The sequence below is a fragment of the Theobroma cacao genome, chromosome 2, assembly GCF_053813885.1.
Source record: "Theobroma cacao isolate CCN51 chromosome 2, ASM5381388v1, whole genome shotgun sequence".
NCBI classification, from domain to species: domain Eukaryota; kingdom Viridiplantae; phylum Streptophyta; class Magnoliopsida; order Malvales; family Malvaceae; genus Theobroma; species Theobroma cacao.
Window position 1 is genome coordinate 49,551,651 of NC_142640.1, and position 27,106 is coordinate 49,578,756.

Genomic DNA, 27,106 nt, shown 5'->3' on the forward strand with positions numbered 1-27,106 from the left:
AAGATATTAACTTGATTAAACATAATAAAAAATTTTAAATTATTTTTAAAAGAATTTCAAACATTATACTTTATGTATATGAAAAAAAATAGAGTATCAATTATTTATAAACAATACCAAGGTGTCTCTCTCTCTTTCTCTTTTCACAAAGCGTGTGATTACATAAATAATAATTAAATGAGAAGATCTCTTTTATGAATACAAAAGCAAAGGGTTCTAAAAGTAGGAAACTTTAGATGCATGCCCACGCAACCATATTTAAGCACAATGATTAGTTTATTTATTTGTCCCTGATTTTGCCTTTGATTAAGTGCCTTAATCATTGAGAGCCCCCCTAAAAAAAGAAAACTACAGAACCATTCTTGGGTGTTTAAGGTGGCTCCAATGGTTGAATTGAACCAGTGTGGGGAGGAGTGGTTGAGCCGTAAAGGAGAATTTAGTTCTAGTCAAAGTTTGTCTCCACCACACCAACCTGTTGAAGAAAGAATCAAACATGGCTGAAGCTGCACTGCAACTTCTTTTTCTCAAGTAATCAAAGGTTAGGTATTGGAAACATACAGGCCACTTCCCACTCATTCATGGTCACTAATTATGTTTAGGGTAAATTCTACTTACATCTCCTGCAGTATCAATTTTTCTCACACAATATCCTGTATTATTTCTTTCAATTAATGGTAAATTTTGTTCGCAGAAGAGTTACACTGTTAATTTGTTCTTAATAAAATTACCAAACACATTATGGAAAAGACTAATCAAGAAAAAAATTGAAATCATAAGAAATGCAGGTGAAGATTAGAGAGGTAGAAGTTTAGACTTATCCTGTATTTTTATAAAGAGTGGGACTATGGATTAATACATAAAATAAGATTATTTGTTAGGTGAGCTAGCTAGAAGTAGCTAGCTGCAAATGATATAGAGCAAGGGAACAATGGAATATCTCAGAACAGAAAGAAACATAAGTAGAAGAATCCAAATTAATTTTTCTTTTATTTAGTCTCTTGTTTTGCACGAAGTACACCAAATCCAAAGACCTGATCACCATCAAATATAAATATATATATCCTAACGTTGTGGAAAAGAGTCAGTGGAGGGTCATCTCAAACCCCACTAGCTAGCTATTAATTGTGAGTCTTGCTAAGTATAATATGGGGCTCAGTAATCACAAAGCTGAATCAAACAAAAACATGCACACTAACTCACCTACTCAATTATTTTGTCTTCAAACTTAGCTACAAGAGCACTGAGAAAAACCTTTTCAATCTTCTTCTCTGCCTGTCCAAATCCATACCAAATTTAATGGAAAACCTAGTAGTAAAAGACAGGGCTAGAGATGCCTAATCAGAAAGCTCCTGAGGGCTACATCATTTTTACTCCAATTATTGCACAATTTTGATCTTCCGGGAGTTTCAGGAGACTGATATTATGGTTCCAGGCCCCTGGAATATTGTATATTTAACATGCTAACCCGGCAATAGTTCAAGATCCAAGACTGGGGAAAGCTTTGTTTTCATGGGGGTGGAAAAAGGTTTTTTCACAACAGCACTGAGCAAAACCTTTTCAGTCTTCTTCTCTGCCTATCCAAATCCATACCAAATTTAATGGAAAAGCTAGTAGTAAAAGACAGGGCTAGAGATGCCTAATCAGAAAGCTCCTGAGGGCCATAGCATTTTTACTCCAATTATTGCACAATTTTGAGCTTCCAGGAGTTTCAGGAGACTGATATTATGGTTCCAGGCCCCTGGAATATTGTGCATTTAACATGCTAACCTGGCAATAGTTCAAGATCCAAGACTGCGGAAAGCTTTGTTTTCATGGGGGTGGAAAAAAGGTTTTGACCATTAAGATGGCAAAGCATTAAATTTTCTTTGTGGGTTTGAAACGTATGGCTTAATATCTCCAAGTGTGAGTTGCACATGGTGAAATCTGTTTTCAATTTATTGAGATCCGTACTACAAAATTTGAAATACTTCCTGCCTGGCCTTCAATGCATATTAGTTTTATGATCACAGGATTTGGCTTAAGCTGAGTTAAGTTCATTGAATATGATTGTCAGGAAACAAGTAGCAGAGAAAATTACTCAGTAAGAGAAACAAAAGGATTCCCAAGCAGCTAACAAGCTTATATAGGGAGGAAGATATGAAGGAAAAGAAAATCAAACTCCCAACATTAGTAGCACTGGAATCGCATTTTGCTACTGGTTTATTTTTAGGGTAAACTCTACTCATTTTTATTGTGATTTTTATTTTTTTTACGCAATATTTCGTGAGTTTATTTTTTAATATATTCAAAAACATAGTAAGACATCTAATGTAAAACTGTATTCTTTCCATACAAAAACAATTTTAAATAGATTTTACAATTCATGTTATCATGTCACAAATGTGTTAGATCTAAGAAAAGCATTGACCAAATACGGCTACAAAAATTAACTAATTCAATACTTCGTATGATATGAAAATTTGAACATTAGAGTCACTTTAGCCCATAACACATCACAAAAATTAACTAATTCAATACATCATGTGATATGAAAATTTGGACATAGGAGTTACTTTAGCCCATTACCCAAAGCACAATTCTATGTTCTAAAAATGTTGTAAGACCCTGATATCAGAACATGTGATGTTCAATCTTTCTTATGCATCTAGGTAGGGTTCCATTGAAGTTGGAAAATAGATAACATTTTTTTTTTTTGTAATGATTGGGGTTCTCATTCCATATCAGTTTGCTGCCCTGCTTGTTGCATGCTGGGAGTATGGTGGGCCTTTTGCTTGACCTTTTAAAGAGGGGATGCCAGTTATGTCCTGTAATCTTATCAATGCCATCCCTTCCATCTTCAAAAGAACCAAACTATATGTTGAACCATGCCCCTTTTATTTGTTGCTAAGTTATTTTAGCTTAGTTTGATCTCAATATAAAACAAAACTAAGAATGAATTAGAAGCAATTGCCTTTATAAGCGGTCTATTCTTCTTCTTAAATGGGTTAGTATATGGTTGGAATTCTTGCCTAATCTGTAGGCGATTAACTAAGCATTTGGGCCACATGTTGGGTGGAAGGTTCAGGCTTGTCCCTTGCTTGGGCTTATAAGCCATGGCGGTCCTGGATTTGGAACCTAAGATCAGCCTTTTGTTATACACAGAACTTCTTCTTAATCACCTTTTTCTGTAATTTCGAGACAATATTTTCACTTTAAGTGATAATCAATTCAAGTTTGCTCCTGAGTTATTCCAAATCAAGTTAAAATCAACTTGGACTTAACTTGTTAATTCTCTAATTAAGCTCGATGGTACTTAATACCTTATTAGCCTAATTGAGTTTTAAAAAAAAAAATTTAATAATATATACAAATGTTTAGTTAACTATAAGTAATTCCATTACATTTCTCAAAACAAACTCAAATTTAAAAATAAAAAAAGTGATCAATTTCAAGTCAAATTTCAGTTATTCCTAATTAAGTAACTTCATTACCAATATGAGATTTATTAAATTTATATTTGATGCATTATCAATGTATAAATATCACGAAATCATAATTTTCTCTCAAAAAAATTAATTTAAAAAAATGTGTAGCGTCTACTTTTATAAACTTATCAAGATCTCTCTCCCTGTCTGACGTAGGATTAAAATATACTCTTACTTTTTCTGAAATACTTGATATGACACGAGCATAAAACGACTCGAGAGAAGTTCATATGGGAGGAGATTCAGGGTATTTGACCCAAATTGATATAATTAAATGCTACTCACATGTTTGGGTAAAGTTCAATAATGAAATACACCCACCCCACGCCTTTGTTTTATTTCCCATCAAGCAGTTATTGTGAGGGTTGCTCCCACTCCCCCTTCAAATCAAAACAAAATGACCCCACTCTTTTCATTACACAAATGCAGAAAATAAAGGTCAGGTTGTCAATTGTACCAATAGATATAATAAAAACCCCTGCCTTTCTTTCTGTTAGACAGAGGGAGTGAGTGACCTTCCCAGGCCCCCCCTTATTTATTATTAGACAATGTTCAAAATGAGACCACATGTCCATTGACACGTCTTTCATCATCAAAGCTTTGTCTCTGTTTCTTTTGCTTTTCTTTCTTTCTTTTTCTTTCTGTGTCTCTGCTTGGTTTCCAAAACTTGTTGAGGGAACCAGGAAAAGAGAAGATGGGAGGGGACAAGAGGAAGAGGAATTAGATTAACATGGCGATGGATTGAAAGCAAAGCTCAGTCCAATTTAGTCAAAGGAACCACCTCTTTTACAAGCCCAAAATTTGCATCCAAAAGCAATGCTCACCATGGGCCTTTTGCAAGCTAAACCAAGGACCTGAAGAATAAGCACCAAGGTGCCAGGAGGTGCTTAAACAAAGACTGGAAGTGGAAGCAACTTGAACTTACAGAATTTAGACCTTTGGACACATGGTTTAACCGTCATTGATTCAAGGAATGGGTACCTTAAAGACCCTAACACAAAATTCGGAATAGATAGTATTTTTATTATCTTAAACCCTATTCGAACTAGATTATAAGATATTTTAATTCTATTTAATTGAATCGAATATTACAAGATACTTGATTATAAAGTTTCCGTAACCATCCTTTGCATAACACTATCAATGATAGATTATGGAAAAATTCAACAACTTTTATTATTATATCTATTCATATATATTGTCAAAATGACTAAAAGTTTAGACATGTTAGACTTTTAAGCGTATAATTATATGTACTTTAATTTAATACTATGAAATTTAATCGATAAATTTTTGCATTTCTATATTCTAATTTAAATAATGCCTCAAGACCTAGCAAGGGGTAACATCTTTTTGTCATTGTTGCTTATCTTTTAGACCAACTAAATGTCTAGTCACATAGGAAATAATAAAAAAATTTATAAGAGCATGCAATGCAAAAGTTTGGAATCTCACTTTTTAACACCCAAAGTGATTGGATAATGAAAGACTCGTGCTGATTGGAGACAACAAAATGAGAAAAAGGGGAGCTAAAGTTGAAAGCAAATGAAAAATGAAATAGCTTGAGTCATATTTTTTTTTTCTTTTCAATTGATTTTTCTCTTTGCCCACAAATTAAGCAAAACTTATAGTATTTTGGGTATGATCATTTATTTGATCTAAGTTATCACTTTCGGCTAAAAAGGGACAACTTTAATTGTCCAATTTTGGGTCCACTTCCATCACAATTCTGGTATGAAAAATGGATTACGAAATGCTTTGAAAAAAATCCCAAAACACTAATAGTTTGTTTGGACTTTTTATACTAAATAATTTTTCTTTAAATAAATAGATTATTCGGTTTTCAAGTCAGGTGCAATGTTTTGTATTTCCAAAAAAAATCCAAAATTAAAATCAAAATAAATTATTGATAAAACATGAATTCAAGATCAATATATTACTTATTGTCAAAACAGATCACTTATCAATTGAACAAATACATATATTACAAATCTCACATTAATAAGAGGTAAAGATGAGTTTTAAGTTTATAAGTGAAGGATTTCTTCCACTTAATAAGTATTTTTTTAAGTTAAAAATATGGATACGAAACAAGTGATATCAAAATTTACTTAACTTTTCACTACGTGAGACTCTTCATAAAATATATTAATTTTGAGGTAGACTTAGACCAAGATAGGTGTATTTTTTATAAGTGAAAGAGTCCTCCACCTAATTTTATATTTTATTATTTTATAATGTTTCAAAATACTATCTGTTCTTTTGATATTATTTTGATTGCAGTACTAATTTTAAGTGAAATTCTTTTAATTTTGATGTCATTTTAAGGATAAATATTGTAAAATAAAAATAAAATACATTATTTTCATAATTTCATATCATTTGAATAAAAAAGAATAGTCAATTTAAAAGGAAATAAATAATAAAACAAAATCCATTGGTAGTAGTACATGTACATGTTTCGTAAGAATCGCAAAGTAACTAACCAAGATAGTCAAACATTGGAGGAGTGGGATGTTCTTTGGTCGTGGTCGTGGTATGATTGTATTGATGTCTGTCACGGGTATCAATCACGTGTCTCTAAACTTCTTAGTCACCTCTCACGGGTCATTTCCACCTTTATTTTCTTTTAAATAATATTTTTTTTCCACTTGGTTGAAAATTTTTTACCCCATCAAGGATTCGTCCACGTCCCTCCCTACCCTGTGGAATTAAATTTATTAATTTAAATATTTAATTAAGTCTTCCCACCTTGTGTTCCTCGTTCCTTTGTTTTCTTCTCCTCGTTTTTATGTTAGCAACTCAATGTTCTTCTTCTAAGTTCTAACCATACATTAAAAAATAAATAAATTTTATTTTTTTAATTGCATTTGTTACAAGGAAAAAAATCTTATATTATGAAATTATGTATATTATAAAAATGAATAATATATATATACACAAGATTAATGAATATATAAAAATTTATATTTTATTACGGAATTAATTGCTACTAATATTAGTTATGATTAGTTTAGAAGTTTTATTTATTTATAATTAAAACCTTATCAATTTCAAATGAAAGAAGTTAGTACATTGCTTAGGGACAAAAAGTCAAATGAATTCTCGAGAGTTTTACCTAAACACGTGATTAAATCATTGTATTTTTATTTGAATAAATTTAAACCAAATTTTAGATTATCCATGAGTTTATATAACAAACAATATAATGAATCATATATTTAATTTCATTTTAAACACGATTCATGATACAAGAATGATACGAAATTAAGTGTTTTAAGTTTAAAATTATAATGTTTTGTATATTAATTATGTCATGTAATTATTCATTTTACCTATTGTGTTAATAAAAAATGAGATTGGTTTTGGTATATGAACATGGGTTTTTTTTCATTTATTAAACATGTTTTTCAATTTAAAACGTATGATATCAAAATAAATTCAAATATTCATTAATGTAAAATCATCGTAAAAGATATAAAAATGGAGAGAGACTCATATTAATGTAAAAGTCTCTCTTTTACAAGTTAAGAGCTAATATAACAAAAATGATATATAATTAAAAATAATAAAATATTATGAATTGTATATTACTAAAAAATAAAAATAAATTTATATAAGATAATTAAAACACTTAATTTTTGAAATCATAATTACCAATTTGTTATTTTAATATATAGGAAAAATCATTTGCTCCACCGAACAGTTTGACTAAGCAAAACAAGCAGCTGCGTGAATAGAAGCAAAGCATGATTGTTTTTCTCATGCAAGAGAAGGGGGGGGTGCATTGACTTTTGTGAAACCTTTGCAAGCATTAAGATGTGTCTGTCTTCTCTTCCTCGGCCCAAATATGCTTCTGTCTTTAATCTCAAATTATTTTATTTTTTATTTTATTTTTTCCAATACTGTCAACGGCAATAATATTGGAAAAATAAATAAAAATAGAAGAAAAATAAATGGTGGAAGGACAGATAGAGATCCAAAGTAAATTAATGCAGTTGGAGCCTACTAGTGTCAGACTCCCTTTACTTATATTACGCCGTTTTCACTTTTCTTTCTTTTTACTATTCCCACTGCTAGTGCCTGCCTCTGTTTCTTTCATCTTTCTTTCCTTTTGTTTAATTTTATCCCGATCCTTTTGCTATTACCAAGACATGATTTCCATGCACCTAAGCAACATCATGCTCCCTAGCCCTGTAGGCATCCTTCTCTAGTCAATAATGAAGATAAGATGATAAAGAGTATGCAAAATTAATTTATATTAATTTATTCTTTATTATAGTAAAATTTAAAACATAATATTTTAAAATTTTATTAAATTATATATAAAAATTCAAATAATTTTTTTATTTTTATTACTTTTAATCAAATTATTATATTTTTTAATCAAATAAATAATTATAACTAACAAAATTATTAATTAAAATATTATATATTATTTAATATTATATAACATTGATATAAAAAATAAATTACTTCAATTAATTTGATTCAATTATCGAAAGTTAAACTTATGGTAAATATATTAAAATAAGATATATATTAGATATCAAATAATGTTTGATTTATTTGTTTGAGCTCAAGTTCATATGATTTTAAGCATAATTTCTTCACATCTTAATTTAATTATAAATAAAAGTTATAATTTTTTTAGAAAAGGACCTATGTAATCAATAAATTACTCTTCTTTGTATAAACATTTTTCACTTCGGTTAATTTAGTTAAAAAAATTTTCAATCGAAAATTAAACCAATTAAACCATTATAACCAAACACATTTAATCGAAATAACCAAATATCAAACTAATAGAATTGAAAAAATAAAATTCATTTTGATTTGAATTTGTATGTTCTTGACAATTAATATTACGTTATACAAAATTAAAAATAATATTTGAATTGATGATTATTTAATTAAATGTAATAAAAATAAAAATTTATTTAAATTTTTAAAAAATATTATTATTATATCATATTGAAACTTTGATCACAGAAGTGGTATAAAAAGCGAAGGCAAACGGGTGTGTAAGCCGCGCTGCACAGAGCAAAATCTCAAATATTTAAGAAGAAGGAAAAATCGTCACCAAGTCCAAAATCTGACAAGAAAATGCCAATTGCGCTTCTCAAAGCTTTTGAAAAAATAAAAAAATATACTCCAGTAATTAGTTTGTACCCCATTCCCCTTCCCGTCCTTTCTCTCTGTTATGTCACTCTCCTTCCCCTTTTGCCGTTAACAGGATAGAATCTAACGTAACCTCTCAATCCTAAAGTTTCTAACTTTACCACCTTCCCTCAATAAACCAACCAACAGTTTTCATTCTTCCACCAGCCGCAGCAGCAGCCCTATCTTTTCTTTACCCCCATCAACAAAAAATTTAGTTTCAAGAATAGAAATCAAATAAACATGTTAATTCAGTCTTTTTTTACCATCAAAACTAGTTTTCATGCATGAATTATTCACCTTCATGCACAAGTTTGCAGCACATTTTGTTATTTTGTATATAATATAGTATTATAGTTCAATTAATTACAACCCTTATATTGTTAAGATTTTCGCTGTCTTCAATGATACATTATTAATGCGTACGGTCGATTTTGATATTAATTATTTGAAATTTTTTAAAATATTTCAATTTGAAATTTTCCATCATCAACCTTCTCGTAGAGTTATAGGGGTTAGAGGTTGAGCACATGGCTTGGTTTTGTAATACAAAATTTCAATTTTCCCCCTAGCCATCAACTACTCCACCTTAATTAAAAAAAAAAAAAGAATTGAAAAGAATTTGAAACAGAGAAACAGTTAATATTAGTAGGTGTTTGTGTACAGTAATCCCAATGAGGTTATCAAGTCTCATCCCAAAAAAAGGATGCCATGAGGTAATGATAGGTACATGAGCTTCAAAGCAGGAAATGCCATTAAAGAATTGTGGGGTTGCCTCCACCATTTCATCTTCATTGTGCCAATTACTTTCTGCAAAAGAATACTCTCCTCCCCTAGTCAAATTACAAAAGAAAAATTGGGGTGGGTCATCTGTTCTGTTTAACAATGTAACAGATAATCAATAACAAAGTTAATTCAATGGATAAATGAGTGTCAAGTTGATGAAAGAATTTTAAGACAAAGGGTTGGTGAAGGCAATCACAAAAGGTGCAACCCAAACAACTGCCTGTTGCACTGGGCCTGTGACACATGATTTGCCCCAGTGAAAAAGGTAAACACTAGAAACAAGAAAAACAAAAGAAAAGTAAAAGCTTGGGTTGGGAGGTAATTATGGGCATGAAAAGAAAACCAGAGACACTCTCTCTCTCTAACTCACTTTCTCTTTCTTATTGTTACAGTTGTGAGCTTTGGGACAGATCTTTGGCCAAGGAAAAAGCTTTACAAAAAGAAACAAAGAAAAACCCAAACCCCAGAGTAGGCCTTGTTTTTTCTTCACATATATTTTTTTCTCCCTTCTCTTTCTTTGCATGAGGCAGGGCTATGATTGAGTGAACCAGACAAAGGCTTCCTCGCTGTCCAAACCTATCTTCTTCAGCTTCCTTGTTCTTTTTTGTTCTTCTTCGTATTTTTACTCTTCCCATTTTTTGTTTTCTGATTAGACCCGTGAAAATAAAAAAAAAAAATGGGAAATGCTGCTTTTGTTTGGTTGGTGTAGTGAAATGAGTGATCTTTATTTTCCCCGGAAAATGAGGGAAAGCGTAAGAAAATAAGTATAGGCAAAACCAGCTGGAAAGAAAAAACACCCAATATTTTTATTTTCTTGTCTCAGACACATTCTCTCTTTTTTTTTTTCTTCCTTCCCTGTTTCTCTTTTTTTTTGGTGCTTTTTTCTGGGGCTGCAACATTTGAACAGGAAATGAGGAAGCACGGATGGCAGCTTCCTTATCATCCACTCCAGGTTTTTTCTTTTGGGTTCCTTTCGTTGCTTCTGTTCCTAATATGTAAATTTGAGCCTTTTTTTGTTGTTTCAACTCTGGGTGCTGAGCAAAGTTTCATCCTTTTTCCTTGTCTGTGTGAAGGTGGTGGCTGTTGCTGTGTTCTTGGCACTTGGATTTGCTTTCTATGTGTTCTTTGCTCCTTTTGTTGGGAAGAAGATGTTTCAATATATTGTGATGGGAATCTATACTCCACTTGTAAGCCATTTCAACATTTTCCTTTTATTTTTTTACATTTTTTTTTTGTGGGTGGAAGAACTGAGATCTGTGTTTTCTTTGCTTGTTGGTCTCTGATTCATGTGTTTATTTTTATCACTCTGATAATTTTCCCCAATCTAAGGGTCCCTTTCTTTTCTGAGTCATGTTTTTTCTTTTGGTAGTTTTATCTTAGTAGACTCTCTCAAGCATATCATCAACCTGTCACTTTAGCTGATAAGGGCTAATGTGCTACTTGTCTTTTTGCTACTGTTCCTCTTAGGGGGCACTGATTCTGTAAAAGAATTTCTAATTTCGTTTGTCCATTAAAAGAGTACTTGTTGCTTGCTTGATTTGGTGAAAAGACTGTACATTTAAATTTCTTCTGATTAAGAGTCGATGGTAGCCTCTTTGCCTTTGGACTTATGTTTTCTTGGACAAAATAGTTTAAGTTATTGATGTTGAATACCTTTAAGGAAGAAGTTAAGAACAATTGGATCTTCCTGGAAAAACCTGAATTCCTTCATTAGAACAGCCTTAAGTTTCAAAATGCTCATTAAGTTTGCCTCTTTCGTGGTGGTCCGTTGAACCCAGGAGAAAATCCTAACTTTGTTTTGCTACTGGAATCTTTGGTTGTATTACCATTAAAATCTAAAAGGTGCAGTGTCCAAATAAGTAAATAATTTATATTATCATTGTAAAATGTTAAATCATGAACTACTAAACTGTTATCACAGCAAACAGAGAGATCTAAAAACTTAAGACCTTTAATTTTTAATTCTCATTACATTATAAGGTACTCAAGGACTTGGGTCCAAGTCTTGTGTAGGAGTGGATTGGGTTACTTAGTGACACATCTAAAGCGTGTTGTACTCTCTCTTCAAGAAATACTTTACACAAATGGCCATTAACTCAGTACTTTAATTAAAAACCCAATTTAATAGAAATTTTCAATCAAATTATCCTGAGGCCTGAATTCGAAGAAACTGTACAATAATAGCTGATAATATCTGCTGACAAAAATTTGGTCAACTGAAACTAGTGAAGTGTTCTTTCTTGAGTATCAATATCTGAGTAATAGTAGTGTAGAGTGTAGTTAGATTAAACATGGCTATTTTTGAACATAAATGAACTTCCCTTCTCAATTATCGCATGCTCATATAATGTGCTGCAGTTGCACATGGCCTAATTTGATCTAGCTCAGGCGAACTCTGGTTGGTGATTTTCTGGGACAGGAAATCCTATGCAGATCTCAAGTTAGTCTGTTGAAATTAGATTTTTTTGAACTCAACAATATGCTGTTTAAAGTATAGTGTTGGCACTTTAGATGATTACAATTGTAACATTAGGCTCAAGTCATGGGCTTTAGCATAACTTTTTAGTTTAGATTTAATGCATGGTTTGAAGTGCATTTGGGGAGGTCATAAATTATGCTAGCAATTTCTATGTATCAAGTATGCATGGTTGAGTCATTTCCCAAGTCTTGTCTACAAGCCATAATTAGTACTATAATTCTATGTGAGTATGCACGGTTGAGTCATTTTCTAGTCTTGTCCACACGTTATAATTAACAGTTTTATAATGCTGTATATGATAGAAGTTATATATGGCACCCATTGTGCTTCTTTCTTTTATTGTATTTGATGTGTCCTTATCAACTTGGAGCTTTAGTAACAGTATTTCTTTTTAGATTATGTGTTGTTTTGGCCTATATATTTGGTGTGCCGCGGCGGATCCTGCAGACCCTGGAGTTTTTAAATCTAAAAAGTATCTCAAAATTCCCAATAATGGAAAGTATTCTGGAGCTAAGGACTCTAAATTAGGTGGGGATTCAACTGCATCCATGCATGATCATAATACTACTTCTGCTGGAGGAAAACCTCTGGATAAGGATGCAGCAGGTACAGATGAAACCGTGAAAGACAAAGGTGTTGAAATTGAGGGAAACAAGGTTTCATCAGAGCAATCATCTTGTTTGCTATGGATTTTCTCTCCTTGTGCTTTTATCTGCAAATGCTCTAGCTCAAATGAAGAATCTTCTGAGCAACATATGAGTGAAGATGGCATGTTCTATTGCAGTTTGTGTGAAGTTGAGGTACAAAAGCATCTAAAACCCATAAAGTTCAATTTATCAGATTATGTTCTCAATGTTGACATGACATAGCTTAAGAGGGAAAATAATAGCTCCATAATCTCAAGATTGTCATATTAATGGTCTGGTGTTCAGAAGTCAACTGTGCCTGTTTGAATTTTATTGAAATTGCGTGCCAGAAGAATTTGATGGGAAAGGGTATCCTGGAATGAAACATGCTTTACTTGATCAAATTAAAAGATAATGGTTTTGAGGCTCATGGATCTTGCATTGGTCTTATGCTGATAATAAGATTTATGATATTGCTTTGTGTTTTGACATCATTCATAGTTTATATTTATCAAATTTAGTTTTTTTTATATTATTTTTGAAATGTAATGGAATTGCATAAACAGAGGGAACAAAATATTCACCTCCAAATATTTATCATATTTATTTATTATTATCGTTGGCAGGTCTTCAAATATAGCAAGCACTGCAGAGTCTGTGACAAATGTGTTGACCGTTTCGATCATCACTGCAGGGTACTGCTGGATCTTCATTTGTTGGAACTTTTTCCCACTTTATTAATGGTTCTGCTAATGCTTCTTTTATTCCCTTGGTTTTTGTAGTGGCTGAACAACTGCATAGGAAAAAGGAACTACCGACAATTTTTCACTCTCATGGTTTCTGCTCTTCTATTGGTAAGCACAAGTCTCCATCTTCCGTTTACAGATCAGATCTCAATCATCGTATTACATCCTGTAATTGCTTTGAGATCCCAGATTCCTTTATAGCCAACCTCTTCCTGAGAAGCCTCTCAGATCCTGATCATTGAGAACTAGAACACTAAGCTTCTTATCCTCAGCATTCTAAGAATGAATAAGCAATGTCCTGTTACTCAATTTGGACCTTACAGTTAGCCTCTATTATCTTGTCACCTATCTTCCAATCAAATGCCAAATACATAAATAATACCGTATAACATCCTGAGATTGCTGCTATGATTCCGCGGTTGCCAGAAATGAAGAAACCCAGAGTAAGCTGTTTATTTTCGAGTCATTTTCATTTTAATTGAATATTGACAGGTATATACATGGTTTGTCCACCTTGGGCTTGAGATTGCAGCTTATTTTACAATGGTCGACTGGAATCCTTGTACTTATCTGCTGTTTCATTGAGCGGAAGCAGTTTTCTGTGGATATCTCATCAAAGTTAGGAAGCAGTTTCTCTTTGGTTCCATTTATTATTGTGGTTGTAAGTATTCTGTTTATACTTATGTCAATCCTTATTTTCCTCCTCATTTCTCTTTTACTTAATTGGCTTTCACTGGTACTGTTCAATTCTATATATTAGTAGATTCTGAAGGATCTTTTTAGCTTTCTATAGAATTTAGGAGATCAAGAAAAAAAAAATACAAAAGAGTAGCAACCTTCAATTTAAAACATTAGGCTAACGTAGCATAATTTCTAACTGTTACAGGCATTGTGCACCATTTTGGCCATGATCGCAACATTACCTCTTGCACAGCTTTTCTTCTTTCACATTCTACTTATAAAGAAGGTAAGCTTGCTAAAATTTATCTGCCATGTGAAGGATGTTTCTGTTAAATACTCTAATGGAAGAATTTCTTCCTGATTTATCCTACATAAGTCAAATCCTAATGAGTATTAGAAAGTAAAGAAAGGCTAACTAGCTAATTAGGTGATTCCTGAATGTGCCTCAGGGAATCAGCACATATGATTACATTATAGCCTTACGGGAGCAGGAGCAAGAGCAACAAGGAGTTGGTGGTCAGCAGAGTCCGCAAATGTCACCTGCCAGCTCACTTACTGGATTAAGTAGTGCTAGCTCCTTTTCTACTTTTCACAGGGGTGCATGGTGTACACCCCCGCGCCTCTTCCTTGAAGATCAGGTAATTTTGATGAACCCTTCTTCTGCAAGAGATTTCAATATGGATATGAATTGTACATTATACAATTAGTTTAGTATTCCTGAATTGATGAAGCTGAGAGCTGTTGTATCATTGTTGCTAGTTTGATGTTGTTCCTCCCGATACTGGATCTGTGAGTTCATTTGGGAAAAAGATGGTAGGGGAAGAACCATTTAAGAAGAAGAACCCAGGAGCAGTTAAGATCAGTCCATGGACGTTGGCACGGTTAAATGCAGAAGATGTTTCAAAAGCCGCAGCTGAAGCAAGGAAAAAGTCCAAAATCCTGCGGCCTGTGGTGAGACATGAAGCCCCTTTTGGGCTAGAGGTAGACAGCAGCTTTGGCAGCAGTGGCCGGCGAATGTTCCCAAGGCCTGATGGCAACAGAAGACGAGCATCTAAGCGGGTGCGTCTTCCAGCTGACCTACCCCTGGACCCCTTAATGAACATTTCTGCTAAAGCTGCTGAAAAAGGTTTCAATGACACATCAAGTAGTTTGGCACCTCTTCAAATGGAAGCACGAAGTGCTTTCCAAACAAGCCGAGCAATGTCAAGCTCCGTTGGGATTGTTGCATCTTCACCTGAGAGCAGTTTGGACTCACCTGATATTCATCCATTTCGGGTCTCCTCATCAGGAGCTGAAGAATCAAGACGGCTAACAGGTTTACCTGCTGTCAATATGGCTGCTCTGAAGGGATTTCCATTGTCAAGGTCTACTAGTGATGGGTATGAAGCGTCTGGTGGGGAAGATAGTGATCGAGTTCCTTCCAGGATTGTCCAGAGATCAACAAACTGGAGCAATGTTCTCTTTGGTTCTGAACAGGATGAGACGGTCGTTAAACTAAAAGCACCATCTTCATCCAGCCAGGCTAATATTAGAATGCTATGACTGATTGTGGTTAAAAAGTTCATTCTTTAATTTCATGGGCCCAAGAATTTCGTGTACTTAGTGAGGTCCTCATTCAATTGATTTGGAATTTTGAATATTGCGTTTGAGATCTTCAACTCAGGGCCTAGCCTAATGGGGAAGAGATGACAACGGCTGTAAAGACAACTCTGATTTCCGTCGAGGCAACACTATCTACGCGAGTTTCAATCAAGTGTCAGTCCTTTGGTAACTTGCATTGGGGATGGCAAGAAGGAAAGGTTTTGGCTACGTACTGGGTATAATACTCCATTGTACTTCAGTGTGGGTTTTGGTAAAAAAGTGATTCCTAATGGACCTCCCTTAAGCATCTCCTCAGTTTCTGAAAAAAAAAGTAAAAAATTTACAGATAGTCCATGTTACATCTCTCCTCTCTTCTTAAATATGTGCCCTTGCAAGCAGTCCTAACTCTTTACCATTTTCATTCTGTCTAGCATTTTTATCTTCCCATCTTCCCTTATGAGCTCTTGAGGTTTGAAGTTAAAAGTTAAAATAGGCTTTTGTTCATGAGGCCCATGGGAGTACTGCAACCAAGCTACCAATCAGGTTACTCTCTCATGTTAATCTACTTTATGTTCGTTAGCATTCTTCCAGCAATACGTTAGCTCCTGAAAATGGATCAGCTAGTATACACCGCAAGCTCACCTAAAACATGAACCCAAAGCATAAACAGGCGATGGCCCTGTTTTGGGATCCCAATTTTCCGCTACTTAAACGTTATGTCTAGTTGCTGTAAACAAACCAAACTAAGCTACTAGTTCGATTGTGAAAGGTTGAACAAAGGAGGGAGTTGCAATCATCAGAAAGCAAAGTTAACCAAGCCTTGGATGATGAGCCAGTTTTAAGAATGCAAACTGACCAAGACAGCAGCTTAGTATCCCAGATGTACTCTCACATGTAAGGTTACTAATCCTAATTTCTTTAATTCAAGAATGAATAGCAAAATCCAAGTGTAGCAGGATTTCAGAGGATGCTCATTGTTGGTGAAGCAAAGAAGCGTCTTATACACAAGATCCTGCATGAATGCATAATATCCATGGAAAGCGTAAATGAGAGAAATCTAGTCATCTTCCCCATTTATTAATCTTGTAGCTCAAAACCTTCCCCTTTCACTTTGAATCAGCTCAATGTTTCAGTTTAATTAAAGGATGACCAGAAAATCCCAGGGGAGCAGGACTTCAGAGGATGCTCTTTGTTAGTGAAACAAAGAAGCTTCTTATACACAAGATCCTGCATGAAAGCATAATATCTATGGAAGGCTTAAATGAGAGAATTCTAATCATCTTCCCCATTTATTAATCTTGTAGCTCTAAACCTTCCCCTTTCATTTCGAAGCTGCTCCATGTTTCAGTTTAATTAAGAATGAATGGCAACATCCAAAGGGAGCAGGGTTGCAGAGGATGCTACTTGTTAGTGAAACAAAGAAGCTTCTCATACACAAGATCATGCATGAATGCATGATAACCATGGAAATGAGAATTCTAGTCAGCTTCCCCATTTATTAATTTCGTAGCACAAAACCTTCCCCTTTCACTGTGAATCTACTCAATTTTTCAGTTGCAAGATCTAAAAGCTAAAAGATCACTGCAGCTGTGTAAAAGCTTTACGTTGGTTGGAACTCTGTAAAACTTAGAAGCTTCATTTGTGGATTAGTTCCATGATCCTAGATAGAAAGCTTTCAAGCATAATTTCCGACACAGTCATGTATGACTTTGCCATCCAACAACCAAATTTAATCATGGGACCTAGCCAGGTAAATTGAGTATAAAAAAGAATCCAAGAAACAATCAAACTAATGGGTAATTCTTATTCAAATCATAATGTGCTCTCATTCCATTCCAGCAGCACAGCCAAGATTTCACTCTTCAATTCTTTCCAGTCCCACCATTTTCCATAATAGTTTCAAACACGTGGAAGCACAAAGACAAAACTAACAAGCTAAACAGTTTTATCCCAAATGCAAAGAGAAGCTTTATGAACAAACTCAGAAACGTGTAACATTTATTTGCATTGTTCACACATCTTTTCTTTTATAGATACAAGTAAAAGTAGAGAAAACATGGACAAATCAACAACAACAACAACAGAACTTGAACTAACTCAAAATTCCTATTTTCATCAACCTTAAACAACAGAAACAACATGAGGAATTTTGCCATCATCAAAAGGCAAACTTACATACTCTCTTGCAAACTCTTCAGCAATCTCCCCTGCAAGCTCTCCATGTATAGCCTTGGAATACATATAAAAAACTGTACTTGCAGCCAAATTATAAAGCATAAGCATCATTAAGGCAGTGGAAGTGACCACAATATCTAAAACAAATGCCCAACTTCTCCAATTATCAGCATCTGCATCACCCCATCTTACAGCTGAGCCCCATGAAAAAATCCCACTCACGAACCCGAAAAACAGAATCATCGAAAAAGCAACCCCCTTCATTCCTTTAACTAAGTTTTTGCTTCGTTTTAACGGCTCAAGTCCCCAGCTTGATTCAACCACGACAACAACATAAGCAAATGTCCAATTCACTCGTAAATAAACCACAATAAAAATGAAAGAAATTACAAAAACCAGACAAAGGGAAATAAAATAAGGTGAAGAGACATCAAGTTGGAAGCCTAGAAGTTGGATTGCTTTGACTAATGAAAAGAAGATTAAAGCAAGAATTAAAAGGAACCCAGATACGATCAGCTCCGAAATAACGCAAGTTGACAAGAGAAGGAAGAAGGAAGTGAAAGCTGACTTGATAGCGGATACGAGCTTGACGGGTCGGCCGTAAAAGCCGTGGAAAACGCTGTAAGTGATGGAACCGGTGGCGAAGAGAGAGAAGATGACGGTGAAGAGGGTGTAGAGGAAAAAGAAGATGAGGGTTTTAACGGGGAAGTTAGGGGGCTGTTGTTGAATAGGGTTGAAGAAGCTGAGGTGGGTTTCGACGGTGAGAGGGGAGGGTCGGGAGACGAGCTGGTTGATGGCGGGGTAGGCGGAGATTGAGAAGGAGAGAGGGAGAAGGAAGAGGACGGAGAGAGCAAGGAAGTGGCGGGAGTGGGCGTTGATTATGCGTTTGGATTCTGATAGGATGGTCCAGAGGTCGATGTGGACAGGCGGTGATGGTAGCGTTGCCATGGCGGTGAAGATGGAGGAGATGAAGACGAGAAGCTTCTGATCCAGGAAGCGGACTATAGCGATCGGGATGCTTTGTCTTTATATCGTACTTTGTTCATTTATGCTATGGTTTCGAGACAAGTCAGACACGCCAAAGTCCGGATTATTCCTAGTTTTATTTCGTTATTTGATAAAATTTATTGATTTATCTTTATATTGAATTTAATAATGAATTATATTATATCATGTATGCTGTATGTTATGGGATCATTACTATCTCCTAAAAAAACTAACTGTTTACGTAGTGTCAATTTTTATAAATTTTTTGTAGAATATCTTCACTTTTTGCATTTTTGTAGAATATCTTTACTCTTCAAGTTTTAATTAAAATCTCAAACGAATTTATTAATTTTCGAAACATACACTAGTCCTAAAAATGTAAATACCATTCTTAGAGAAAAAAAATTAAAATGTCTTTTTTTTTGTTAATTTTAAAAATTATTATTATATAATTTTTTTGAAAAAAAATAAAAAAATAATGCTCTCCTATTTTTTTAAACTAATAAAAAATTAATAATAATTAAATAATAATAATTTTTAAAATTAATAAAAAATAAAATCATCCTTTTAATATTTTCATGTTATCAAATTAATGAAAACATTAATGATTGACTAATGACTGGACTTATGTGTTCAACGGAAGATATTTTTTCTAAACGGAGTGTTTATTTCGAAATCTAATATACTCGTTTACAATTTCGATTAAAACTTTAAAAAATAGAGGCATTTTAGCATAATTTTTTTAATATCTCCTATTCTGTTTGATGCAAGTGTTTGATAATATGGGGAAAAGGGGTATATGATTATTCCTTGTCAAAAGCTCAAAATAAGGAAATTTGTAATAAGTTAGGCTGAATTTGAATGTGTCAAAAATCAACTTCCATGACTATTCAATTCAATTGGCTTTATATTCTTGAGCATTAACTTCATTAGCAAGAAAAATCAATTTTGATAGTGAAATTCATTGTCAAAGTGTCCACACACTAATATTTTTATCATAAATTTAAAGAATTAGTCGTATTAATTAAAATTTCAAAAGGCCAAGAAGAATGTTAATAAAAGTCTTTAACCTCTAATATATTTAAAAAAAATAATATGAAATAAAAATATAGTCTTCTTATTTTTTATGTACAAATTTAATGTACAAGGCTGTTTTTTTTTTTTAAGATACAGCTATAATGAAGTTAATTATTTGATAAGAAAACTAATAATTAAGTTGATTGGGCCAGGCAAGCTATCTCATAATCCAAGGCTTGTGTCTCTCTTTGGGGCTGACAAGCATGTGCATCAGCTCATTAAATTTCATATTAGGCCTCCAATCCAGGTCAATTAAGCCCACTAATTCAAGCCAAATAATAAAAAAAAAATTGACAGAATCTTCGCAATTTGATAGGAGCTTTGAGAATAAGAAAATACAAGGAAACCATGCATGGAAATGCGTTAGAAATCGGAGAAAAATGAAAAGTATTTCCCCTATTTTATGAAGGAAGAAATATAAAGTAAGTCAAGCTTAGCAAATGCTTGTATTAGGTTTGAGAGGTCAAATCAGGTTTTTATAAAAAAAGTTTTTATATGGTTTTTAAGAAATTAGGTACGTCCATTGGGCGAAAAGTGCATTCCTCTTCGTTGACCTCGCCTCCTCAACTTTGTCCTCGATTTATCTTATCCTCGCCTCAGGCAAGAATTTAGGGATTTATTCGAAATGAAAATCCTTGCTCTCGTCAAATTTTTTTTATAAAAATTAAAAAAATTTGAATGTTCAATTATTGCTTAATTTATCAAATTAGAGTTTGAATAATAATCATTTACGATTAGCTAAAAACATACAAATATAACAAAACAAATACAAGCCCAAATTAAATTAGATACTTTTAAAATGGTATTTTGGTCATTTCTTAAATACAAAAAAAAACTAACTGTTTATGTAGTGTCAATGTTTATAAGCTTTTCGGTAAAATATCTTCATTTTTTTAATTTTTGTAGAATATCTTCGCTCTTCAAGTTTTAATCAAAATCTCAAATGAATTTATTAATTTTTTGAAATATACACTAGTCCTAAAAGTGTAAATACCATTAATAGAGAGTACAAAAAATTAAAATGTCTTTTATTTATTAATTTAAAAATTATTATTACATAATTTTTTTGAAAAAAATAAAAAGTACTCTCTTATTTTTTAAACTGATAAAAAAATTATTAAAAATTAAATAATAATAATTTTTAAAATGAATAAAAAGTAAAATTATCTTTTCAATATTTTTATGTTATCAAATTAACGAAAACACTAATAATTAACTAATGATTGGATCTATGTGTTTAATGAAATATATATTTTTTCAAACAGAGTGTTTATTTTTAAAATCAATAGATCTATTTAAAATTTAATTAAAATTTTAAAAAATAAAAGTATTTTAGCATAATTTTTTTAATATCTCCTATTCTGTTTGATGCAAGTGTTTGATAATATGGGGAAAAGGGGTATATGATTATTCCTTGTCAAAAGCTCAAAATAAGGAAATTTATAATAAGTTACGCTGAATTTGAATGTGTCAAAAATCAACTTCCATGACTATTCAATTCAATTGGCTTTATATTCTTGAACATTAACTTCATTAGCAAGAAAAACCAATTTTGATAGTGAAATTCATTGTCAAAGTGTCCACACACTAATATTTTTATCATAAATTTAAAGAATTAGTCGTATTAATTAAAATTTCAAAAGGCCAAGAAGAATATTAATAAAAGTCTTTAACCTCTAATATATTAAAAAAAAATAATATGAAATAAAAAATATAGTCTTCTTATTTTTTATGTACAAATTTAATGTACAAGGGTGTTTTTTTTTTTTAAAGATACAGCTATAATGAAGTTAATTATTTGATAAGAAAACTAATAATTAAGTTGATTGGGCCAGGCAAGCTATCTCACAATCCAAGGCTTATGTCTCTCTTTGGGCCTTACAAGCATGTTATTAGCCCATTAAATTTCATATTAGGCCTCCAATCCAGGTGAATTGAGCCCACTAATTCAAACCAAATGCATGCAAATGTGTTAGAAATTGGAGAAAAATGAAAAGTATTTCCCCTATTTTGTGAAGGAAGAAATATAAAGTAAGTCGAGCTTAGCAAATGCTTGTCTTAGGTTTGAGAGGTCAACTAAGGTTTTTATAAAAAAAGTTTTTATATGGTTTTTAGGAAATTAGGCACGTCAATTGGGCGAAAAGTGCATTTCTCGTCGTCGACCTCGCCTCCTCAACTTTGTCCTCGATTTATCTTATCCTCGCCTCAGGCAAGAATTTAGGGATTTATTCGAAATGGAAATCCTTGCTCTCGTCAATTTTTTTTTATAAAAATTAAAAAAATTTGAATGTTCAATTATTTCTTAATTTATCAAATTAGAGTTTGAATAATAATCATTTACGATTAGCTAAAAACATATAAATATAACAAAACAAATGCAAGCCCAAATTAAATTAGATACTTTTAAAATGGTATTTTGGTCATTTCATAAATACAAAAAAAAACTAATTGTTTATGTAGTGTCAATGTTTATAAATTTTTTGGTAAAATATCTTCAATTTTAAATTTTTGTAGAATATCTTCGTTCTTCAAGTTTTAATCAAAATCTCAAATGAATTTATTAATTTTTTGAAATATACACTAGTCCTAAAAGTGTAAATACCATTAATAGAGAGTAAAAAAAATTAAAATGTCTTTTTTTTATTAATTTTAAAATTATTATTACATAATTTTTTTGAAAAAAATAAAAAAAGTACTCTCTTATTTTTTAAACTAATAAAAAAATTATTAAAAATTAAATAATAGTAATTTTTAAAATTAATAAAAAGTAAAATTATCTTTTCAATATTTTCATGTTATCAAATTAACAAAAACACTAATAATTGACTAATGATTGGACCTATGTGTTCAATGAAATATATATTTTCCAAACAGAGTGTTTATTTTTAAAATCAATAGATCTATTTAAAATTTTAAAAAATAAAAGTATTTTAGCATAAATTTTTTAATATCTCCTATTCTGTTTGGTGTGAGTGTTTGATATAGGATTAAAATACTTTCTCTTAGTCTTTTGAAAAGAGAATTAAAAAATGTTTGAAATTGTCCAGAGGGGAGCAGAAGAGCATGTCGATCAAATTTGGAACAACAAGAGCTGATTCGACTTGGGGCGTGGAATGTGGATCGTCATGGAATTTGGCGATGGCTCCAGCTTGGGCCTATGATACGCCTATCGAGACATTTGTTGCCAGGATCGTGGTCAATAGCATGCGTCATCTCGGTGTGCCTCGACACCTGCATGTTCTCAACTTTTATCGGTTACATATAGTTTAATTATAAAATAAAATAACAAAAACATGGGAAAAGGGGTATATGACTATTCCTTGTCAAAAGCTCAAAATAAGGAAATTTGTAATAAGTTAGGGTGAATTTGAATGTGTCAAAAATCAACTTCCATGACTATTCAATTCAATTGGCTTTATATTCTTGAGCATTAACTTCATTAGCAAGAAAAACCAATTTTGATAGTGAAATTCATTGTCAAAGTGTCCACACACTAATATTTTTATCATAAATTTAAAGAATTAGTCGTATTAATTAAAATTTCAAAAGACCAAGAAGAATGTTTATAAAAGTCTTTAACCTCTAATATATTTTAAAAAAATAATATGAAATAAAAAATAAAGTCTTCTTATTTTTTATGTACAAATTTGATGTACAAGGGTGTTTTTTTTTTTTTAAAGATACAGATATAATGAAGTTAATTATTTAATAAGAAAACTAATAATTAAGTTGATTGGGCCAGGCAAGCTATCTCATAATCCAAGGCTTATGTCTCTCTTTGGGCCTTACAAGCATGTTATTAGCCCATTAAATTTCATATTAGGCCTCCAATCCAGGTGAATTGAGCCCACTAATTCAAACCAAATGCATGGAAATGTGTTAGAAATTGGAGAAAAATGAAAAGTATTTCCCCTATTTTGTGAAGGAAGAAATATAAAGTAAGTCAAGCTTAGCAAATGCTTGTCTTAGGTTTGAGAGGTCAAATAAGGTTTTTATAAAAAAAGTTTTTATATGGTTTTTAGGAAATTAGGCACGTCGATTGGGCGAAAAGTGCATTTCTCGTCGTCGACCTTGCCTCCTCAACTTTGTCCTCGATTTATCTTATCCTCGCCTCAGGCAAGAATTTAGGGATTTATTCGAAATGGAAATCCTTGCTCTAGTCAAATTTTTTTTTATAAAAATTAAAAAAATTTGAATGTTCAATTATTTCTTAATTTATCAAATTAGAGTTTGAATAACAATCATTTACGATTAGCTAAAAACATACAAATATAACAAAACAAATACAAGCCCAAATTAAATTAGATACTTTTAAAATGGTATTTTGGTCATTTCAAAAATACAAAAATCTAAAAGAAAATCAATAATCTATAAATTATAACACATAAAAATACTTTTAAAGTGGTTATTACACATATTTGTTCTTTTACTTCATTGTTTACCCATAAATTCCATTTAATTTACGTAACAAAAAACTACTTAGATTTCGTTTGATTGATATTTTTATTACTTGTTTTAAATTTTTACTAAAAATTAAAAAATAATAAAAAATATATATATCAATAGTGAGCATAGAAAGAGAAACCATAATAACTAAATTGTTGTCACAAATGAGCTAAGAAAGGGGAAAGAAAAAGAAAATTAGAGCAACTGAAAGGGGTAAGACAAATCTGTTCAAAATCCTTCTCATTAGGGAATGTGAAGAAACCATGGCTAAGGCTAATGGTAAAAATGATTTCCATATGCTGTTTTGTTTCGAGGGCCACCGACTCCTAATGTGAAAAGTCTTGTTTAATGTTTACTATTTAATTTCATCGAAAGCCCAATTTTAATCCAAAATCGCTGTCACTTTGCCAAATCTAGGCCCTCGATGGTTGTAACCATCCAAAGCCTGTCGACGTTTTCCAATATTGAGAGCCCAAACATCCCGTTTCGAGCTGTTACAGACTAATGAACGCCGGCACCATGGCGTAGGCACCCCAATAATGGCAGCTAACTTCGTTCATGGAATAGACTATAAAAAAGCTTGCAGAAGAATTTCATGCACACTATAAGGCCAGGGGTCAAATCCACAAGACTCAAACTCGCACGTTTTCTAACCGATCCTTTTTCTTCTCTTTTCAGACATTTAATGCTCGAGAATTTTCCCTCCAATCCCCACAATCTTCGTGCTTGGCACTTTGGATTCCCCTGTTTGAGTATTTTCACAGTGTTTTCTTTGTGACTACTCAGCAGTTACAGAGGTGGGTCTAGCTCTTTCAGATCTGATTTACACTTTTTGTTTCTATCGTTTCGAATGTTTATTTAGCTGCTGGGATTGGTGTGTTTTCTGGGTATTGATCAAAATGGAGATTGCTAGCGTTACTTCTCCACGAATGAGATTAGATCACCTAGAAAAAGAAGGATCGAAGGAAACCCATGGGGAAAGTTTTGAGCTAGACTCATCTCGTAATGTTAGTGATCATAACCACCAATTCCATTCCATGAATGCATTAGAGATCTTAAGAGAAACCGTTAGGATTTTAAGGTACAATTCGTCCGGTTTTATGATCATTGCAGCTTTGTTAATTTGCCCAGTATCTGCAGTACTTATGTCAAATTTGTTAGTTGATCATTCCATTGTGAAGAGATTTACTGTTAGGCTTTTGTTAGTTGCCAAAACCAGTGGACTCCCATTGAGATCTTTCCTCAAACAGTCGTGCCAACGTTTTGCTGAGACGGCTGTTTCCTCAGCAATGTGCTTCCCTTTGTTCATCACATTGTCTTTGTTATCAAAAGCCGCGGTGGTTTATTGTGTAGATTGTACTTATTCAAGGAAATCAGCTGATGTTTCGAAGTTTTTTGTGATAATTCGGAAGTTTTGGAGGCGGCTTGTTTCTACGTATGTGTGGATGTGTATGGTAATTGTTGGTTGTGTAACAACTTTCTTCGTTTTTCTTGTTGCGGCATGTAGCGTACTTTCTGTCATTGGTTTTACACCTGATTTAATTGTGTATGCGGTGATTATGATGGGGCTAGTGTTCTCGGTTGTTTTTGCCAATGCTATTGTTGTCTGCAATATTGGGATTGTAATCTGTGTGTTGGAGGAGGTTTCCGGACTTCAGGCATTGCTTCGTGCTGGTGTTCTAATCAAGGGGCAGACTCAGGTTGGTCTTTTGATATTTCTTGGATCTACAATTGGGTTGGCATTTGTGGAAGGGTTGTTTGAACATAGGGTAAAGACGTTGAGTTATGGAGATGGATCTTCTAGGATCTGGGAAGGGCCTCTGTTGGTTATAATGTATTCATTTGTGGTGCTTGTTGATTCCATGATGAATACAGTTTTCTATTTCAGTTGCAGATCTTATAGTGTCGAAGCCTCAGATGGTGAATGTCGATCAATGTTGGAAACTATAACTGTTTCTGCTGAATCATTGGGTGTTCAATGACATCATCACAGGCATTGTTATGTTATCAGCTAATATTTCTTGTGCTCATAACATGAAAGATGGAACTGCCTGCGTAATTCCAGTCCCATAGCTGGGGTGCTGATGAGGAGTATTTGTTGTCGTTTCAGTAAAACTCCATCGGGAGTTTGCAGCTCATGATATGCTTAAGATGATTCTCTCAACTCTTCCAAAGATATTCATAGCTCAGGTGCATAAAATTTCTTGTCATCTACCAGACATGGAAATGCAAAATTATATACACAAATTAGATTCATGATCTTTGCATATATATATATATATTCATCAGCTATATAGGGTAGAATCTTTGATTTAAATGGTTCCAATTCAAGTGTTGGACCATTTCATGTTCCTTTCTCTACCCTTGTATTTTCCTTCTGAATTCTTTTAAATGCTTAATAAAATAGTCAAAAAATAGAGCTTGGAGTATTAATTGATCTTAAGAATGATTTTGAGCAATGAGAATGAATTGGTCTGGAAAAGTATGTTTGCTGATGTTGGAAGCATACACAATTTGTACTATCTTTTTCTCTTTTACTTCCTTTTGTTGCAGAACAATCATATGAAAGCTAGAATTATTATATGAATATGCTTGTTATTGAATAAATGCATCCTGGATTAGTCCAGAAAATGGGTTCAATAATCTCACTTTGGAGACACAAATGAGAACTGAACTAATCCTTCCATGATCAAGTTCACAGTTTGGTATTCCTTCCATGATCATGCTCCTTGGACATTATACATATCATTACTTTATATATTTTATAATATTTTTATAGAATTAAATATCGGTTGATGCATCGATATATCCATGGATATATCTGGCATTCATGGTCTCGATATAAATATTCACTTTTTTATCTATACGACAAAATATTCGTGAATATATTTGTATATC

At 32.6% G+C, this 27,106-nt stretch overlaps 3 protein-coding genes across 4 annotated transcripts; 2 read left to right on the plus strand and 1 right to left on the minus strand.

Annotated features, from left to right (window-relative positions):
• Nucleotides 1-9,611: 9,611 nt before the first annotated feature.
• Nucleotides 9,612-16,107, plus strand: LOC18610329 (DHHC-type zinc finger family protein). Of its 2 annotated transcripts, XM_088803958.1 has the most exons (10): nt 9,612-9,675; nt 9,803-10,362; nt 10,484-10,597; nt 12,285-12,689; nt 13,142-13,210; nt 13,298-13,369; nt 13,794-13,922; nt 14,148-14,228; nt 14,392-14,580; nt 14,702-16,107. In XM_088803958.1, exons 2-10 carry the CDS (start codon nt 10,321-10,323, stop codon nt 15,482-15,484), a joined length of 1,884 nt encoding a protein of 627 aa, XP_088660084.1. In that variant the 5' UTR covers nt 9,612-9,675; nt 9,803-10,320; the 3' UTR covers nt 15,485-16,107. The 2 variants fall into 2 exon arrangements, with proteins under 2 accessions (XP_088660084.1, XP_017971337.2); XM_018115848.2 differs by lacking the exon at nt 9,612-9,675 and having other exon boundaries at nt 9,753-10,362.
• A 1,384-nt stretch (nt 16,108-17,491) lies between these two features.
• On the minus strand, nt 17,492-18,766 carry LOC18610330 (uncharacterized). Its single transcript, XM_018115849.2, has one exon. It carries the CDS (start codon nt 18,644-18,646, stop codon nt 17,645-17,647), a length of 1,002 nt encoding a protein of 333 aa, XP_017971338.2. The 5' UTR covers nt 18,647-18,766; the 3' UTR covers nt 17,492-17,644.
• Nucleotides 18,767-24,621: 5,855 nt separating this feature from the next.
• On the plus strand, nt 24,622-26,795 carry LOC18610331 (Son of sevenless protein). The gene has a single exon (XM_007045927.3). It carries the CDS (start codon nt 25,108-25,110, stop codon nt 26,188-26,190), a length of 1,083 nt encoding a protein of 360 aa, XP_007045989.3. The 5' UTR covers nt 24,622-25,107; the 3' UTR covers nt 26,191-26,795.
• Nucleotides 26,796-27,106: the final 311 nt, after the last annotated feature.

Coding starts and splice junctions, on each gene's coding strand:
- LOC18610329 (XM_088803958.1), top strand. CDS start 10,321: ATGAGGAAGCACGGATGGCAGCTTCCTTATCATCCACTCCAG. Junction 10,598..12,284: donor TGGGAATCTATACTCCACTT/GTAAGCCATTTC, acceptor ATTTCTTTTTAG/ATTATGTGTTGTTTTGGCCT. Junction 13,211..13,297: donor GTTTCGATCATCACTGCAGG/GTACTGCTGGAT, acceptor TGGTTTTTGTAG/TGGCTGAACAACTGCATAGG.
- LOC18610330 (XM_018115849.2), bottom strand. CDS start 18,646: ATGGCAACGCTACCATCACCGCCTGTCCACATCGACCTCTGGACCATC.
- LOC18610331 (XM_007045927.3), top strand. CDS start 25,108: ATGGAGATTGCTAGCGTTACTTCTCCACGAATGAGATTAGATCACCTA.